Source organism: Myotis daubentonii, chromosome 3, assembly GCF_963259705.1.
Source record: "Myotis daubentonii chromosome 3, mMyoDau2.1, whole genome shotgun sequence".
NCBI lineage: Eukaryota > Metazoa > Chordata > Mammalia > Chiroptera > Vespertilionidae > Myotis > Myotis daubentonii.
In genome coordinates this window covers 210,069,274-210,086,362 of record NC_081842.1, presented here as the reverse complement: position 1 = coordinate 210,086,362, position 17,089 = coordinate 210,069,274, and the positions used below count along the sequence as shown (strand labels likewise).

The 17,089-nt window shown below is 57.1% G+C and overlaps 1 protein-coding gene across 50 annotated transcripts in view; it reads left to right on the top strand.

Moving 5' to 3' along the window:
• The window catches only part of ARHGEF10L (Rho guanine nucleotide exchange factor 10 like), a 146,750-nt gene extending 130,517 nt beyond the window's left edge, over positions 1-16,233 (top strand). For 7 of the 50 annotated variants that reach the window (XM_059691033.1, XM_059691031.1, XM_059691079.1 and 4 more), the window contains 5 exons: positions 5,829-6,003; positions 12,796-12,918; positions 14,196-15,192; positions 15,227-15,370; positions 15,439-16,233. In XM_059691033.1, the coding sequence (XP_059547016.1) occupies positions 5,829-6,003; positions 12,796-12,918; positions 14,196-14,737 (840 nt within the window). In that variant the 3' untranslated portion in view covers positions 14,738-15,192; positions 15,227-15,370; positions 15,439-16,233. The other 43 variants (XM_059691056.1, XM_059691067.1, XM_059691065.1 and 40 more) reach the window with 43 other exon arrangements.
• Positions 16,234-17,089: the final 856 nt, after the last annotated feature.

The window sequence follows — 17,089 nt, the reverse complement described above, 5'->3', positions numbered from 1 at the left end:
GCCTGCGGGTGCTGGGGAGATCACTGAGCTTGGGTCCATGCCCAGCTCCGCCCCTGCCTGTGGGTCACCCGGCTCATCCCGTCCCCTTTCTGGGCCCGTTCCTCTTCTCTCGTAAGGGTCTCCGTGAGGATGGAACACTGCGGCCTGGGAAAAGCCTGGCGCATAGTGGGAGCCCATCCAACAGAGCTGCCAGCCCCCGGCCTTGGCCCCAGCAGCTCCTGGCCCCCGAAAGCCCCAGCGTTCCCTCCCGGATCCTTGGCATCATCTTAGCTCTAATGACTTTGAATTCTGAGCTGCTCACCTGGGAATTTCTAGAAACCAAGCGCAGCGCGTCACCTGGAGGCACATAAATATTGCACGACTGGAGGTTGGGCTGTGTCAGCACTATTTGGGGCCGTGTCACTCACTGAAGCCCTCTGTGCAGTCCTGTGGGGGGCTGCCGTGAGGCTGCAGGGACAGGGCGAAGGGGACAGGGCGCCGTGAGCGGGTGCAGGACACCAGGTTTCTTCCCAGCGCCCCGACCGGCTCCTGACTGCAGCCAGCGTGCATGGAGCACCCAGTGTGCAGCCCTGGCCCCGGAGCCTCCCAGCACCATGGACAGAGAGAGGGGACCCAGCTCCCGGGCCAGGGACGAGCTGGGAGCCAGCGGCAGGCCCAGGCCTCCCCTCCGGCGGCCAGCTTTTAATTTTTTTAAATAAATGCCTCTCCCTACTCAACTTTTATTTAAAAAAATTAAAACTACCGGAAAGTTGAAAGAATAGTACAATGAGCATGCATGTATGCTTCACCGAGTAAGCCAGCTAACATTTTGTCATAATTCCTAACCCCACAATTATGCATATAAAGCCCCCCCCTTTTGGGGTAAACCATTTAAAAGTCAGTTGTAGGCATCATCACCCTCCATGTGCAAATACTTCAGCAAGGCTCTCCTAGGTGACTTCAGTAGCATTTAACGTACCCAGAAATTTGACATCAATGTACTGTCCATGTGCACATTTTCACCAGAGCATCCTCCATAGCTCCTCCCCAGCCCCACCCAGGACCCAGCAAGGGCTGCATGTTGCCTTTGGTTGTCATGTCTCTTTAGTCTCCCTTTGATCAGGAATAATCCCTTTGAGCGCGCGTGTGTGCGTGTGTGTGTGTGTGTGTGTGTGTGTGTGTGTATCCATGATATGGACTTTTTTGAGACGTCCAAGCCAGTGTCTTCTAGAAAGTGCCATCATCTGGAATTGCCCAGTTGTTTCCTCATGACGAGATTTGCGTGGCCAGATGCTTGGCCAGATATGACTTCCTGTCACATCACCCAAGGAGGCGGGACATACAGGCTGGCCCCCTTCTTGATCGCTGGGTCCAGGTGGGTTCGCCAGGTCTCCCCATCACAAAGGTACCAGATTCCCTTTGTAATGTAAGGTCTCCTGCAGGTGATCCTTGGAGAATTTGTAGATATACTGTTCCTCAGCAACACCCTCCCCTTTAATTACCGCTACCGCTACCACTACTGCTACCGCTACCAATTCCTAGGGTCATTTTAAAGCCCCCACTCCTGGGCCCCCAATACCACTAGGGGTTAGAGGAGGCATCCAGAGGTGAGAAATAGGAAGCCAAGACCTGAGTTGGGGGGCCAGGTGGGCAGTGTATCTCCTGGCCCTGGGGGGGGAGGAAAGGAGAGGCCCCCACTTTGATGGAGATGCGCCCCTGCCCTTGTTGAGGTGACAGCCTCCCCTGCAATTTCTGAGCTCCTTTCTGGGCAAGTGAGCTCCCCAGCTGCGTGGCTTGTCAGCCTGAGCCCAGTGGGCAGCGAGGGCTGGGCCTCACAGCCGCCTACACCCACGGGATGCTGCCCTCCGCTTCCTCAGCCCTCCTCAGGCACATGATGCTGACGTGCCACTGCGCCCCTGCGTGCCCTGGCTTAGGGAGGGGTCCTGGGGAGCCCGGAGAGAATGGAGGAGCGCGGGGCTGGGGCTGCTGTGCTGTGGTTCAATGTACCTTTGCCCTGCCCCCACCTGCCTTACCACTGGGTTGGCGGGTTGCGCAGGCCTCATGCAAAGCCCGTTGGGCCTGGAGATGGACTTGTGAGGCCTCTGGAGAAATGAGCCTGGATTTCACCACTGACTTCTCTTTTAATTCGGTTCTGACAGCAGCAGGGCCGGCTGGCTGCAGATTCGGGGGCAGCTTTCTGTGGTCCCAGGCCTCTGGGTTTCAGCGCGGGTTGGCTTTCTCGGAGGCAGGGAATGCTCCCTTTTCTGCAGGAGCCGGGCAGGAGCCTCGCTGCACACGTGTGAGCACGCACCCGCCTTCCTGATGGTGTGTGTGTTTTTGTGCACAAGTATGTGCGAGCTGCCTTTGGAAAAGTCTGGACTGAGCACCTGTTCCCCATCCGCCTGTCCACCTCCTCACCGAGGGCGGCGGCCTGGGAAGTCAGGTTGGGCCTCAGGGTCTCTTCGGTGAGGTCCTCGCCGGGCCTCTCCCAGCAAGGCCCTGGGGAGGGCCCTGTCTGAGCAGGCGCTCGGCCTGCGTGTGGGCTTTCAGGAAAGTTGTCTCCGGCGCAGGCTCTTCTGGAGGATAACACCCCCTCCACCAGGGTTTCCCAGAAGGAGGTGCCTCTCAAGAAGAGAGCTGTGCAGGCGGGCGGAAAAGGGGAAGGGATTAAACAACACAAAACAACCCCAAACCTCACACACAGACAACAGTGTGGTGATGGCCAGAGGGAGGGGTGGGAGGAGGTAGAAGCGGGTAAAGGGATAAGTGGTGATGGGAGGAGGCTTGGCTTGGGGTGGTGAACACAGTGCAGGGTACAGATGATGTTTTATAGAATTGTACACCCGAAACCTGTGTAATTTTATGAACCAATGTCACCCCACTAGATTCAATAAAAAGGTTAAAAAAAGAGAGGAAAACAAAAGAGAACTGGAAGCTAGGGTTGCCAGGACTATAGGCAGCAGCTTTGGGGTGAAAGGACAGAGAAATGGAAATTCACACCCCTCTCACCCCCCTGGCATTGCATGGTCTGGACTTGGCTTGGTGGAGGCTGTGAGGGGTTCAGCCTCCCCAAATTCCAGAGGCTCCCTGGCTGAGTCTCCCACACCTGGGCCTTCACTGGGGTGGGGTGCTGAGGAAAGAGGGACAGAGAACCCCCACTCTCCGGGAGCCCCTAGTCTGAGCCGCCGGTCTGAGGGAGGAAATAGCTCCCTGTCCTCTCCTTGCTCCTGGGGAGCCCCCACTTTGATGGAGATGCGCCCCTGCCCTTGGTGAACTTCCTGTCTGAGAGGGAGCTATCGCTGCTGCTCTCAGGGTCCCCCAGTAAGGGGTGAGCCTCAGAAACCTGCCTCCTGAGAGCACCCCACTTCCCCCAGCTGGGACGCAGAGCTCAGCCATCAGGGGCTGGCTTAGAAAAAGCAATTTTGTTGGCCATCTCAAAGTCTTGCCCTTCTGGGTCCTGCATTTGGATCAGGAATGAGATCAGGAATGAGCTTCGAGTTGATTGCCTTGGAGGATCCCCTAACCCCCACCGGCTTCTTTGTCTCCATGGGAAACCTCTTGGTGATTTGAGACAGTATGGAGTTGGGTTGAGGCTCTGGCCAGAGTGACTCTGCAGCAAAACAAGCCAAGTCGTGTTACTGCCGCTTCCTGTTCACCAAGCTCGCACGAGGCCCGGAATTCCAGGCTCCTGCCGCACACAGCTGATGAGCTGAGCCCCTTTCCAAGGTAAACCCGATCATGTCACTTACCAGCTCAGCCCCCTCCAGCACTTACAATCAAACTCTTCACTGGATTTTAAGGTGGCCCTGCCCACCTCTCCCACCTCCGTCTTAGCACTGTGCTCCCCACACTGACCACCTTTCTGTTTCTCAAACATGGCAAGTTCATCCTGCCCCAGGGCCTTTGCACCTCCTGTGCCCTCTGCCTGGAATGCTCTCCCCACCCTCACCCCATTATCCCAGGGCTGATTCCTTCACGTTTTTAATGTCTCTGATTAAATGCCTCCTAGAGAGACCTCCTCTGGCCACCCAACCTTAATGGCTCCCAATATTTTTTCCTGTGCAGCGGTTTTAATTATTTGGAGTCATCTTTATCTGTTTATTTGTTTCACTGGTCTCTGCACTGGGAACACACACTTCGTGAGAGCCCCTGGGTGATCTCATTCATCATTACCTTCCCAGCACCTAGACCCATGCCAAGCACATAGTAGGAGCTCAAGAACATCTGTTGAATGAATGAGACCGTATTAGGAACTGGGCCTGCGCCAAGCTCCCCCTCACCCAGGTCCCTGTAACCTCATGACAACTTCCACTTACAGATGCGAAACTGAGGCCCAGGCCTGTGCAGTTACTGAGGAAATGAGCTCTAATAGCAGGTCTGGTAGCAAATCCATGTTCTGTCCAACATCTTCCTGCAGTTTTGGGTTTCTGTGCTCTTTACAGAGGAAAGGGAAGGAGGACACTCACGAGGCCCTGCCCATGGGGCGTTCAGGTTTCTCGTCTTCACATCTTCCTCTTTTTTTTTTTTTTTGCACTTGCTGCTCTACCATTCACATTTTCCTATGCTCTTTACACAGTCTGTGTAAACGATTTTGAGTGGGTGTGGACAGTCCACCGAGTGGATGCACCGGAGTTACCTGACTGTCCCCAATGGCTGGGCACTTAGGCTGTTTCCAGTCTGCTGTGCTGCAGTTGTCTGCATTGGAGCAACATCTGGATGTTGTAGATGAAGCTCAAGGGTCCGTCCGTTCACTCTGTGACCAAATGTTACTACTGTGTGCTGGCCCCTGTGCCGAGCAGGGGGCACTGATGGGCCTGAGGCTCAGTGTCTGCTGTTGGAGATCATAGTCGGGGTGGGAGGCGCCGAGCAGACACAGGGTGGCGTAGGGGTCACGGGGCTGGACAGTGGAGAACCGCGTGCAGAAGGTGGTCCGGTGCAAGGACGGTCGGGGTGCCTCATGGACGAGGGGCATCACCCCGAAGGGAGTCTTCAGGTGCTGAAAGGGGGCGCTGGGTGATGCACACAGCACATAGGTCACCGTGAGGGCGGAGGCATGGCCGTGTGGCTCCTTCTGAGTGTCCTTCCGGCCCAGGCTCGGGTCGGCCTGGAGTGGAGGGAGGCTGTCGGCAGAGCTGAGGCAGAGGCGGGCGGAGTGCCGAGTTAAAGAACTTTGTCCTGCGGTGGATGGAACTCCGTCTTCTCTCTTTAAAAAAGAGGTTTTCTTTAGAAGACCAAAATTATACATACACCTATTAAAAAAATCAAATAGCACAGAATGGCTCATCCCCAGTCACCTTCCCGGGAGAAAGTGCTTGTCACCTGTTTCTGTTTTCAATTCACCTGCGTGACTGTGACTTGTCTGCCCTGCTGGTTCCTGACTTACCGATTTTGGACATTCTGTGCTGCCTCCCCACTGTAAACGGTGAGGATTTGGCTCACAGCACCCACCTCTCTTCCCAGGAGTTGTGCTGGTTGCCTTTGTAACTTTAGATAATATGTAAGCGGCTGCTTCCTTCCATTGACTTTAGTTCTTTCTCTCCTGTCACGGTGGCGTGCTAGAGCCGGGGCCTGTCAGCTCCTAAGAGCCTGGTGTGTGTGACTTTCTCCCTGCTCCTTGTTCAGTGATGTCATGTGGGTAGCTTGAGATTGGCCCTGTTGGAAGTATTTACACCAGGGAAATTGGCAGACACGACACACCAGGGTACCTCTGCCTGTTAAACAATTACCAACGCGCCGCTGCTGGGCTCCTGGGTTTCCTTCCGGCCTCAGCTGGTTCAGGCAGAGGCCGGAGTAGCTTGGCCCCCAGGTGTTTGGCTGGCCCAGCACCAACACAGCCACTCTGTCCGCAGCAAAGCTTCGAGGCGCACCAGGATGAGGCGGTGAGCGTGACGCACATGGTGAAGGCGGGCAGCGGCGTCTGGATGGCTTTCTCCTCCGGCTCCTCCATCCGCCTCTTCCACACGGAGACGCTGGAGCACCTGCAAGAGATCAACATCGCCACCAGGACCAACTTCCTCCTGCCAGGTGAGCCTGCGGGGGCCTCGTCCTGGGCCTGTGGAGGGAGGGCGCTGACAGCGGCGGCCGGCTGAGGTGCATCCCGCCAGCCCATCTCATTAACCTTGTGGGAGCCTTAGGTCGGCCTTGAAATGGGGCCTCCAAGGCGGGCAGTGGAGGGTTTAGAATTCGAGCCTGGGGCTGTCCTTTTAAAGCCCTGCTCGCTGTCACCACGTGCCCCCTCAGCCTGCAGCACGGGGGGCGCGGGCTCGCAGGAAGTGAGGCTCCGAGCTCAGCGGACTCTCCCACGCCAGGCAGCTGCTAAAAAGCCACTCTGGGTGGCAACCAGGCCTGTCTACACCTGCCACTCCTAAGGTTGACAGGAAACCAATTCTGCCTCGAATCACCTTCAGGATGAGGTGCAGGGGAAGAGCGAGGGCCGAGCAAGGGGCTCTTTTCTTAGAGGTTTTTCTAAGAAAGGCGGCTGTCCCTTTCAGTTCCCTGGCCAGGCTGGGAGCGGGGGTTGGACAGCATCCCCGGGGCCTGTGCCTCCTCCTGCAGAGCTGTTGGTGAGACGTGATGGAGAGGATTAAGGCTGGAGCGCACCTAACCCCTGCCCCGTATCTGTCTGAGGCTTTGGCGGAATTGGCTCTAGGCATCTCCCTTACCATCTGCTGCCCACGCTGCCGCCCAGACCCCCGCAGGCTGTGTTGGGAGAGCAGGGTGGCCACCTGCTCAGGGCCCATTCCCGCCCACAGCTGGCCTTAGAGCAGACCACAGAGCCAGCTGCACAGCCCGCCTTGCCTCCCTGCTTGGCCCCGCTTCCACCAGACAGGCCGACTGACCCAACCACTGCAGGCTGGGCTGGTCTTAGCAGCTGGGGAGCTGCAGGGCCCTGGGGCCAGGGGCAGAGCAGGCATGGCAGGCTGAGGGCCTGGCGCCAGTGGTTACCAGGACTCGGCAGATGGGCCACGGCGTCGCTAAAAGCAGCTGAGCCGGGAGACTGACCTCCCGTGTGTGAGGCTGGGCCAAGGGCGGGCACGCTGGCCAGCACTTTGGGGGCCGTGGGAGCCTGTCTCACCCCAGAGGCCTGGCTCCTGACCCCACGTGGTGCGCCTGGAAATCACCCTGGCCCCTGCTTCCTCCCAGCTCGTTGAGACTGTCCCTGACTTGTGGCCACAGGGGACCTTGTCCCAACAACAAGATCAACAACAAACAGCGATAGAATGTAATTAACTACCACCCTGCCATGAGCCCTACCTGAGCGAGGTCCCAGGCGCTTGACCCACAGGGTCTCACTTCATCTTAACCCCGCGAGGTGGGGGTTGTCCCCGCTGTACAGATGCAGAAACTGAGGTTTGCTCAGCAGGTCAGGAGGCCGGTCTGTGGTCATGCCGCCCGCCAGGGGCAGGACTGGGGTCGCAAGAGGTCGGACTCCCTTCAGAGTCCCACTGTGTGTAAGGGGGGAGGGATGGCTTTAGAGGGGCCCAGGTCCTGGCTCAATCACCTTTGGGTCTTGGGCAGGTCTCTTTGCCTCCCGGAACCTCTGGTCCCTCTATGGGACTGGAGGTGGCCCCCGGCTCCTGTAAATGCCATCAGTGCGGGAAGGCACCTTGCCCAGGTCTGGGGTGTGGTGGGTACACCAGGAGGAGAAATGCCCCCTAACATGTTCCCTGGGGTGTGGGAGGAGCCTGCGGGGCCCGTGTTATGGGTCTTTCTCTTTTGCAGCTTTATTTATTTATTTTTTTTCATTTCATAGGATTTAGCCATTCTACACAGTAAATCCATTTAGCTATGATAGATGTGTCTCTGTATCACAAAATATTTCCCCATTCACGCTGATAGCTAAATTATTTCAAGTTAGTGGGATAAGGGGAAAGTCGCACAATCTCTGGGCCTTTCCGATCTTGTCAAGCTCATCTGTGGGAGTGGGGAGAGCGAGAGGAAGCGTCGCGGTTACCGGGGCCCAGAGGTGGATTTGTGGGCAGATCGGCTGCAGGTGGAAAAACTCCAGCTCCCAGCGGCGCAGCTGACTCACTGTGGACGTTCAACACACAGGCCCACGCCCCCTGGCTGCCTGGTTCTTTGTACTTACCCCTTAGAGAAGGGAGAGCGTTCATCATCGGGATGATTATTTCAGAGCCAGGTAAACCGAGGCCCAGGAGGTTAATCGACTGGCCCAAGGTCACGCTGCTGATGAGGCCGGAGCCGGGGTGCGCATCGCAGCCCCTCACAGGCTTACTGCGCAGTCCTCAGTTTCCCCATCTGTACGGTGAGGGGCCGAGATTTGAGTCAGAGCGTGACCATGCCGTGTAGGACAGCCCAGAACCTAGAGTCGGGCAGGCCCTGCTGGGATCCTGGCTCTGCCACTTTGCAGCCCGGTGACTGGGAGTGGGTGGGGAACCTCTCTCCTCCTTGGGCCCTGCCTCTCAGGGAGGCACGGTGCAGCCTCTGGCTTGAGTAAGTCTCAGTCCCCGATGGTGTTGTTCACTGTCATCGGCTCCATCATGCCTTCTCGGCCATCCCCATCCCTGGTCACACTGGCTCCTGTGGGCCATGTGTCTCCTAGGGGGCTCCTTGCTCACCCCCACCCTCCGAGTCCATGCCCTTCCCTCATCAGCTACATCAGAGCAGACAGAGCCACCCCTACGCTTGCCAGACCTCTTTGGGGCTGGGCCCTGGGCACATGCGGGATGGAGGCTGAGGTTCCTGGGTACAGGGCTTCCCGGAGGTGACTGCCCTGGGCCTTCTCCCTCCGGCTTGACCGTTCCTACACCACACCGAGGGCCCCCACGCCCGAAGGCCCCCACACCCGAGGGATGCTGGGCTGGAGCTAGCATGGGGCAGAGGACGCTCTTTATTAGAAATATTTAGAAAGTGTTTTTTCTTCGCCCACACCAGCAAATGAAATAATTGCATAATTAGTAATAAATTTGTTCCTCCTTTAAGCGTGGATTTCTTTAAGGGGACGTAAAATATTTATCACGCTTCCTTCCCCCGACCCCTGCCTTCCACTCGGCACCCGACTGGTATTAATGCATTTTTGAGCCTAAACTCCCTCCTCCTCTTAACTAGACAGGTCATTAATAAAACGTTCTCCGAGAGCCCGAGCTTTTTAAAGTTGCATATCTCCAGATAGATGGCTCGGGCGAGCTGCGCGCTGCTGCATTAAGTCTCTGTGATAAAATATTTATCCACCATTAGGATTTTTTTCTCTCGGACTGTTTGTGAGGTGCCTTGCTCTTTCCCTCGAGGCGGAGGGGGAGGAGGAAGGGCCGAGGAATGAGGTCTGATGATGAAGTCATTTCTCAATTCCGGCATCTCTTTGGGTTTCTCGCTGCCTTCCTTTGGGTTTCGGATATGGGGGTGGGGGGTGGGGTGGGGGTGGGCGGGAGGATGCAGGGGCATCAGGAAATGGTCTCCTTCTGGTCTTCAGGCTCCCGGGGCCCCGGAACAGGAGGTGAGGTGCTAGAAAAAAATTGCCACTGTTTCCGCGCTTGGCTTTATTGTTTTTGTGGGTTTATGGCTCTGGTGGAGCTGGTCGGAAGAGTCTAGGTCCTTTTAATAATTATAGCTGTTTTCCTAATAGCCCGCCTTTATTGATTGTGTACTAGGGCTAAGAGCTGTGCTCAACCTTGTATATATATTATCTCTATATGTGCTGTATATGTATATGCATATTTCTAATAACCATAAAATTGAGCTAGGTAGGTTTGTAATATTCATTGATCAATGAAAGTGACTTGTTAATTCACACAGTTAGTCATTGATATCAGCACCCAGGTCCTTTTCCACTTTCCTATATTTTTCATTCATTCATTCATTCATTCACCCATTTACTCATGGATACTTGTTGAGTGTCTGCCATGGGCCGTGGTACTGGGAATGGACCTTGAGCACAGATAAGCCTCTGCCCTCATGAAGCTTACAGTTGGGACAGCGAACAGCAAATAAGGAAGGGGAAGAAGAGGGTGGTTATAGACCTTGGCCGGGGCCAGGAGGGAAGACGGCTGGTGATGAGAGGGAGCTCGTAGCCTGAGCCTGTTGCTCTGACTTCCCAGGACCAGGAGCACCCAGTAGGGCTGCAGGTGTCCTAGTAGTTGACGCAGGAGTGAGGCAGAGTCCCGGCCCACGGACCCGCAGATGCTGTGTGTGAAATAAATAGTGCCTGCCGTCAAGTGATGAACTGACTTTTCTTCGGTGTGGTTTGCATTTCCACGTTGAATCAATACTATGAATATGACTTTTTGAGTTTGCATCACATCGCCAGACTCATATATCTCCCTGCCTGCTGACAGCTCCATTTGGCTGTCTAACGTGCATCTCAAGCGACACATCCGGCGGAGAACTTGGACTTCCACCCCAAGCCCGCTCCTCCCCCATCCCAGCCGGTGTCACTGCCATGTACCCGGCTGCACGAGACAAAACCCTCCGAGTTACCCTTGATTCCTCCCCTTTCTCTCCTCCCACTCTGGTCAGTCAACGGGTCTGTTGTTCTGCTTCAAAACAGATCTCGGACCTGTTGGCTTCTCATTTTCTTCCTGCCACCATTGCGTCTCTGTCCCCATCTTACGCCCCCTTCTTCCCTCACTGCTGAATGCTCCTCTAAAATCAGGTCTATCCCTCACCTGTTAGACCTTCTGGTAGCGTCTCATCGCGCTCAGAATGAGCAGTCACAGTCCTTACCCCGACTCGTCCACTCTCCTGACCTCCTTCTGCTCATCTCGAGTTCGCCCTGGTCTCCGAGCTGCACTGGCTTCAGTCTGTTCCACCGACCTGCGAAGCTCATTCTTGTCACAGGGCCTTTGCACGTGCTGTCTCCCAGGCTTTGGCTCAGGTCTTGACGTGGCTGCCTTCTCCTTGTCATCCTGATCTTGCATCCTCACACCTGCCTCCCCATCCTTCCTGGAAGCAGATGGAGGTATGAAATCCCAGGACCCCTCTCCCCTGCTCCATCACCCCATTGGAATCCTCTGCTAGTGTTTGTGTTCCTTGTTTATGTTTCACTTCCCATGTTCCCTTTCCAGGGCTGCACGGATACGGTAGCCACATTTAAAATTAAATGGAATGAAAAATTCAACCCTCAGCCCCACTAGCCACATTTTAAGGGTTCAGTAGTCACGTGGTTAGTGGCTATATAATTGGGCATTCTGGTAGAGAACATTAGCATCATGCCAGAAAGTTCTAGAATGTTTGCTCCTCAAGAGCAGAACGGTGTGTGTGGTTCCTGCCGTGCCTCCCACACCGAGGGCGGAATCCCGCACACCATAGGTGCTGGGAATATCCCAGGGTTCCATTGAATGGATGAGTGACGGTCTGGCACGCTGGGTTAGACAAGGCTGTGCGGGCCCCAAGATGGAAACCCTTCTTCTGGGGTGACTGGAGCCCCAGCATTCTCCTCCGAGATGGTTTGCTCTGCAGCGGAGGCCCCTACCCCTCCTCGTATGGACCCGAGGCAATTTGCACAAGAGCAGAGAGGCATTGGGAGTGCGGGCTGTAATAGGCAGGGGCTTGAGGGCGGCTCCCGACCCTGCACTCACCAGCTGGGAGAACTCTGGACCTTGACATTCCCTTCTGGGAAATGGGCATAGCATCTGCACCTTGCAGGCCTCTCAGTGGTTGCAAGGCTTACGTCAGATGAGAGCAAACACGAGTGCTGCCGACGCTCCAAAGAAGTTTTCTCAAAGTGCGGCCCCTGGACCGGCAGCATCGTGCCACCGAGGACTTTGCTAGAAATGCTGTTTGGGGCCTCACCTCGAGGGGGTCGGCCCCCGGTTGTGAGCCCTCCTGTGGTGCCGACGGCAGGCCCAGGTTGAGGACCACCGCTGTCAGCAGCATCTCACACATCACGTGGCATTGTGATTGCTGAGATGTGTGGTGTGAGTTAGAATTTCCTTTAGGGGAGAATCAGCCCCTCTCAGCGGGGCAGGAGGATCTGGGCAAGAAGCGGGCCAGCCCTCGGGGAAGCCAGGCGTCTGCTCTGGGCCTCTCCTTCACGCCCATTCTCACTGACCCAACTGTTGGCAATGGAACAGCAACTACTATACTGGCGGGCAGCACCGTCTGTGCACACCACGTTTCATCCTCGGGACAAGGCTGTGAAATGTCATTGCCTGCCCTGCTCTCGGCACTGGCTGTGCAGCCCGCACTGTCTTCCTCCCTGTGAAGAGCAGTGGGACCCTCCCTGCCATTGCTGTTTGCTAAAAGGCTACCCAGGGGATAGCCAACAAGAACTAATCTGGGCCGACATCAGAAACATGCTCGTCCCTGGCGCGGAGCTGTCCTTTGCACTATCAGGCCCAGGGACTGCAGGACGGAAGGGCCCACGTGGGCAACGTGTCAAGCCTGGGCTGGAAAGCTAGGGGCTGCAACAGGTTGTCAGTTTGCTTTGCTTCTCGTGTCCACCCTGGCCCCTCCCATGCATCCCGTCTGCACCAACCTCCTCTTCACCTCAAACCTGCACCTTCCCAGGACCCCCTGGCTTCACTCCCAGGCAGCTGGCGGTGACCCTGGTGTGGGCCCTCGGGCCTGCCCCGTGTGCCAGAGCACCCAGCCCCTGTATGCAGGAGCTCACAGGGGCCGGCACCGTGCTCTGTGACATTCCCTCATTGCGTCCTTGCAGCAGCCCCAGGTTACACGGGAGGAAACTGAGGCTGAGCACGCAGCCTCCCACGCCCCAGCTCTTACCCACACCCCGTCCAGCTTCTTGCTTGTCTCCCCGGAGGAGCCCGGGTGATACCCTTCCCTCAGTTTGAGGTGGCTCCCAGAACCCACTGCTGCCCCCAGGGAGCGTGCTGCTCACACTGGCCTCTCTCTCTGCAGGCCAGAAGCATGTGTGTGTCACCAGCCTCCTGATCTGCCAGGGCCTGCTCTGGGTGGGCACCGACCAGGGTGTCATCGTCCTGCTGCCTGTGCCTCGGCTGGAAGGCATCCCCAAGATCACAGGTGAGGTTCTGGGAAAGTCTTGTCGGGGCCCAGGGGTCAGCTGCAGATGGAGGGACCTGGGGGCATGGTGTTCATGCCCAGATGTTTGCGGGGTGTCTGTTCTCCAGTTTTCTCTGCCATCGCAGGCCGCACTGTGGTACAATGCAATCAAATCACCTCAGCCCCATAGTCTCCCGCTTTCTTCCTGAGCCTCAGTCTCCCATTCTGGCAAATGGGCACAGTCGTGCATATTGGCCAGGTGGTTTGAAGACTGGCTGAGACACCTGACAGATGTCAGACGCTCTGCCGGGCCCATTCTGCTCCCTCCCCACAGCAGCTCCAAAACATCCAGGCTCCAGAGATAGAAATAACTGCGGGCTCCTTGGGGTGAGGGCTATGTACAAATGTGTGTGTGTGGATTAGAGGAAGCCCTGCCCTGATGTGAGGCAGCAGGGCCCGGGAGGACAAGTGTGCCAGGGAGGACCCCAGAGCTCTGGGCCGCTCTGTGCCTCCTCCCTGAGAGCAGGGGTGAGTGGGAGGGAGGAGCCCCGAGGGAGGCCAGCCCACCAGATCTCAAGCTCTCTGCTAAAGAAAAACCCTAAATTCTGAGATTTCCTGCTTGCATCATAGAGATCATATTGTTCATCCTGGGCTGGGTCCTGGGGTTGCAGGGATGTACCAGGCAGAGACCCTCCCCCTAAGGCAGTGGTCAGCAAACTGCGGCTCGCGAGCCACATGCGGCTCTTTGGCCCCTTGAGTGTGGCCACGAAGTTTCAATCGCACTGTACGTGGGCGCCCGCACGTGGTATTTTGTGGAAGAGCCACACTCCAGGGGCTGCAGTGTGCCGACCACAGCCTTAAGGAGTGATGGTCTGGTGGGGCGGCTGTAGTCCAGGGTGGCAGGTGCTAAGTGGGGCGCCCAGGGACTCTGGGCACAGAGACAGGAGTGATGAGCTCTCCGTGGTGATTTCCAGAAGGATGTGCTGTGGAGGAGCTCGAGCTGGGCTTCCAAGGATGTTATAGGATCAGGTGGGTGGGAAAGGCTCTCTAGGTGGACGCAATGGCTGGGGCAAAGGCCCTGAGCCGTGCGGGTGGCTCAGGCAGGGAGCTGCAGGCGCTTTCACACTGAGGGTCCCCCGGTGCTTTAAAGGTCACTCCTGTCCTCCTGCTTTACCCAAGAAGGTAGCCTGGAGCATGGAACCCCCCCCCAACCCCACAATCAGTTCTCCCAGAGATGTGTGGGTGCCTTGCTTAAAGCTCTGGACCTTTGGCCCCTTCTCTCTGCCCCACGTCTGCAGGGAAAGGCATGGTCTCCCTCAACGGTCACTGCGGGCCTGTGACCTTCCTGGCCGTGGCCACCAGCATCTTGGCCCTGGACGTCCTACGGAGTGACCAGGAGGAGGCCGAGGGCCCCAGGGCCGAGGAGGACAAGCCGGACGGGCAGGCTCCTGAGCCAGCGCCCGCGCCCTCCGGCCACGTGGGCCGGGAGCTGACCCGCAAGAAGGGCATTCTCCTGCAGTACCGGCTGCGCTCCACGGCCCACCTCCCCGGCCCGCTGCTCTCTGTGCGGGAACCCGCGCCCGCCGATGGCTCCGCCCTGGAGCACAGCGAGGAGGACGGCTCCATCTACGAGATGGCCGACGACCCTGACGTCTGGGTGCGCAGTCGGCCCTGCGCCCGCGATGCCCACCGCAAGGAGATCTGCTCCGTGGCCATCATCTCCGGCGGGCAGGGCTACCGGAACTTCGGCAGCGCCTCGGGTGTGGGCGGGAGGCCGGCCTCCTGCGGGGAGATGGACAGCACCCTCCTCATTTGGCAGGTGCCGTTGTTGACGCTATAGCCCCCACCCAGGGAGCACAGCTGCAGCCGTGCCCCGCTCTCGGCCTGCGTGGGATCTTCAGCCAGCCAGGGCCCCCGGGAATGTGGGTGGAATCGCCTTCCAGGGACCTGCCCAGGGCTGTGTGGAGGGGCCTGGGTCTCTAGTAACTACCCAGGTGGAGGGGCCTGGGTCTGTAGTTACTACCCCAGGGGGACAGGCCTGGGTCTCTAATAACTACCCAGGTGGACGGGCCTGCGTCTCTAGTAACTACCCAGGGGGATGGGCCTGGGTCTCTAATAACTACCCACGGGGACAGGCCTGGGTCTCTAATAACTACCCAGGTGGACGGGCCTGCGTCTCTAGTAACTACCCAGGCGGACGGGCCTGGGTCTCTAGTAACTACCCTAGGTGGAGGGGTCTGGGTCTCTAGTAACTACTCTAGGTGAAGGGATCTGGGTCTCTAGTTACTACCCCAGGTGGACAGGCCTGGGTCTCTAACTACTACCCCAGGCGGACAGGCCTGGGTCTCTAGTAACTACCCTAGGTGAAGGGGTCTGGGTCTCTAGTTACTACCCCAGGTGGACAGGCCTGGGTCTCTAATTACTACCCCAGGCGGACGGGCCTGGGTCTCTAGTAACTACCCTAGGTGGAGGGGTCTGGGTCTCTAGTAACTACTCTAGGTGATGGGATCTGGGTCTCTAGTTACTACCCCAGGTGGACAGGCCTGGGTCTCTAATTACTACCCCAGGCGGATGGGCCTGGGTCTCTAGTAACTACCCTAGGTGGAGGGGTCTGGGTCTCTAGTAACTACCCCAGGTGGACAGGCCTGGGTCTCTAATTACTACCCCAGGTGGACAGGCCTGGGTCTCTAGTAACTACCCCTGGGGGACGGGCCTGGGTCTCTAGTAACTACCCAGGGGGACAAGCCTGGGTCTCTAGTAACTACCCAGGGGGACAGGCCTGGGTCTCTGGTTGCTATCCGAGGGGACGGGCTGGGTCTCTAGTTACTACCCATGTGGACAGGCTGGGTCTCTAGGAACCACCCAGGTGGACAGGCTGGGTCTCTAGCACCCACCCATGTGGACAGGCTGGGTCTCTAGGAACCACCCAGGGCGACGGGCTGGGTCTCTAGGAACCACCCAGGGGGACGGGCTCGGTCTCTAGTAACTGTCCTGGCTGAGCAGAGGAAAACCTCTTCCTTTTAAAACAAGATAAAATTTAGAGTTTGGGGGAGGGGCTTGGGTTTGTGGAGAGGGAAGAATCCTCTGAGGAAATGGCCTTTTTTAAAAAACAAAACACAAAACCTCACAACTGCCTGGCAAGCCCAGCGCCTCTTGTCCGGAGGCGGCCCGCGCCCCTCCTGGGAGGGCGTGAGCGTGTGCGTGTATGAGAGCGTGTGGGCTGGTGTGTGAATATATATAAATACGTATATATGGTGTATATTATCTGTGTATAAATAAAGTCTGTACATATTGGCGCTCTGGGAGATGCTGGAATAAAAGGCGAGAATAACATCGGTGCTTGGATTGAGGGGTTTTCTTTTTGAGACGGGACACGGGGAGAGACAGAGCAGCTGCCTCTGGGTGGGGAGTGTTCGGGAGCTGGAGTGCCGCCGCCCTCGGCAGGAGTGGCCCAGGCCCGGCACCTGAAGACCTGCCACGAGAGCAGCCCCAGGACTGTGCCGTTCCATGTGGTCGCCGTTGGTCACCGATGGCGACTTAATTTTTAAAATTAATTACAACCAACTTAAATGACAAATTCAGTTTCTCATCCCATTAGCTTGCAGAGCCCCACAGGTGAGTGCCGGCTGTCGGACAAGGAGGTGGACAGGCCTGGGTGTCTCGTATCCTTTTCCACCATTCTGGAAAGTTCCCTTCTGCTCGAGAAGGGGCTCTTGGGAGCTTCTTTTCTAAATACCTATAATAATAAAAGGGAAATATGCTAATTAGACCAGACATCCTTCCAGATGTACTTCCTTCCAGACAAAGTCGCAGCAGGCAGGGACCGAGGCAGAGGTAGCAGAGGCCCCTGGCTGTGGTGGTGGTGGTGGGCAGGGGCCGGAGCCAAGGCCCTTGCATGAATTTTGTGCACTGGGCCTCTAATCACACACACACACACACACATATAGCTGATATGCAAAGTGCCCCCTCGGGAGTTCGACCAGGAGACCTGGAGTCCGATCACTCGCTATGACATGTGCTGACCACCAGGGGGTGGTGTGGAATGAAGGAAGGCCCCAGCCGGCAGCTGGCAGCCAGGAAGGAAGGCCTCAGTGGGCAGCTGGAAGGCCCCGATCAGAGCTGATCGCTGGCCAGGCCTAGGGACCCTACCCATGCACAAATTTTGTGCATCAGGCCTCTAGTGTTTTGATAA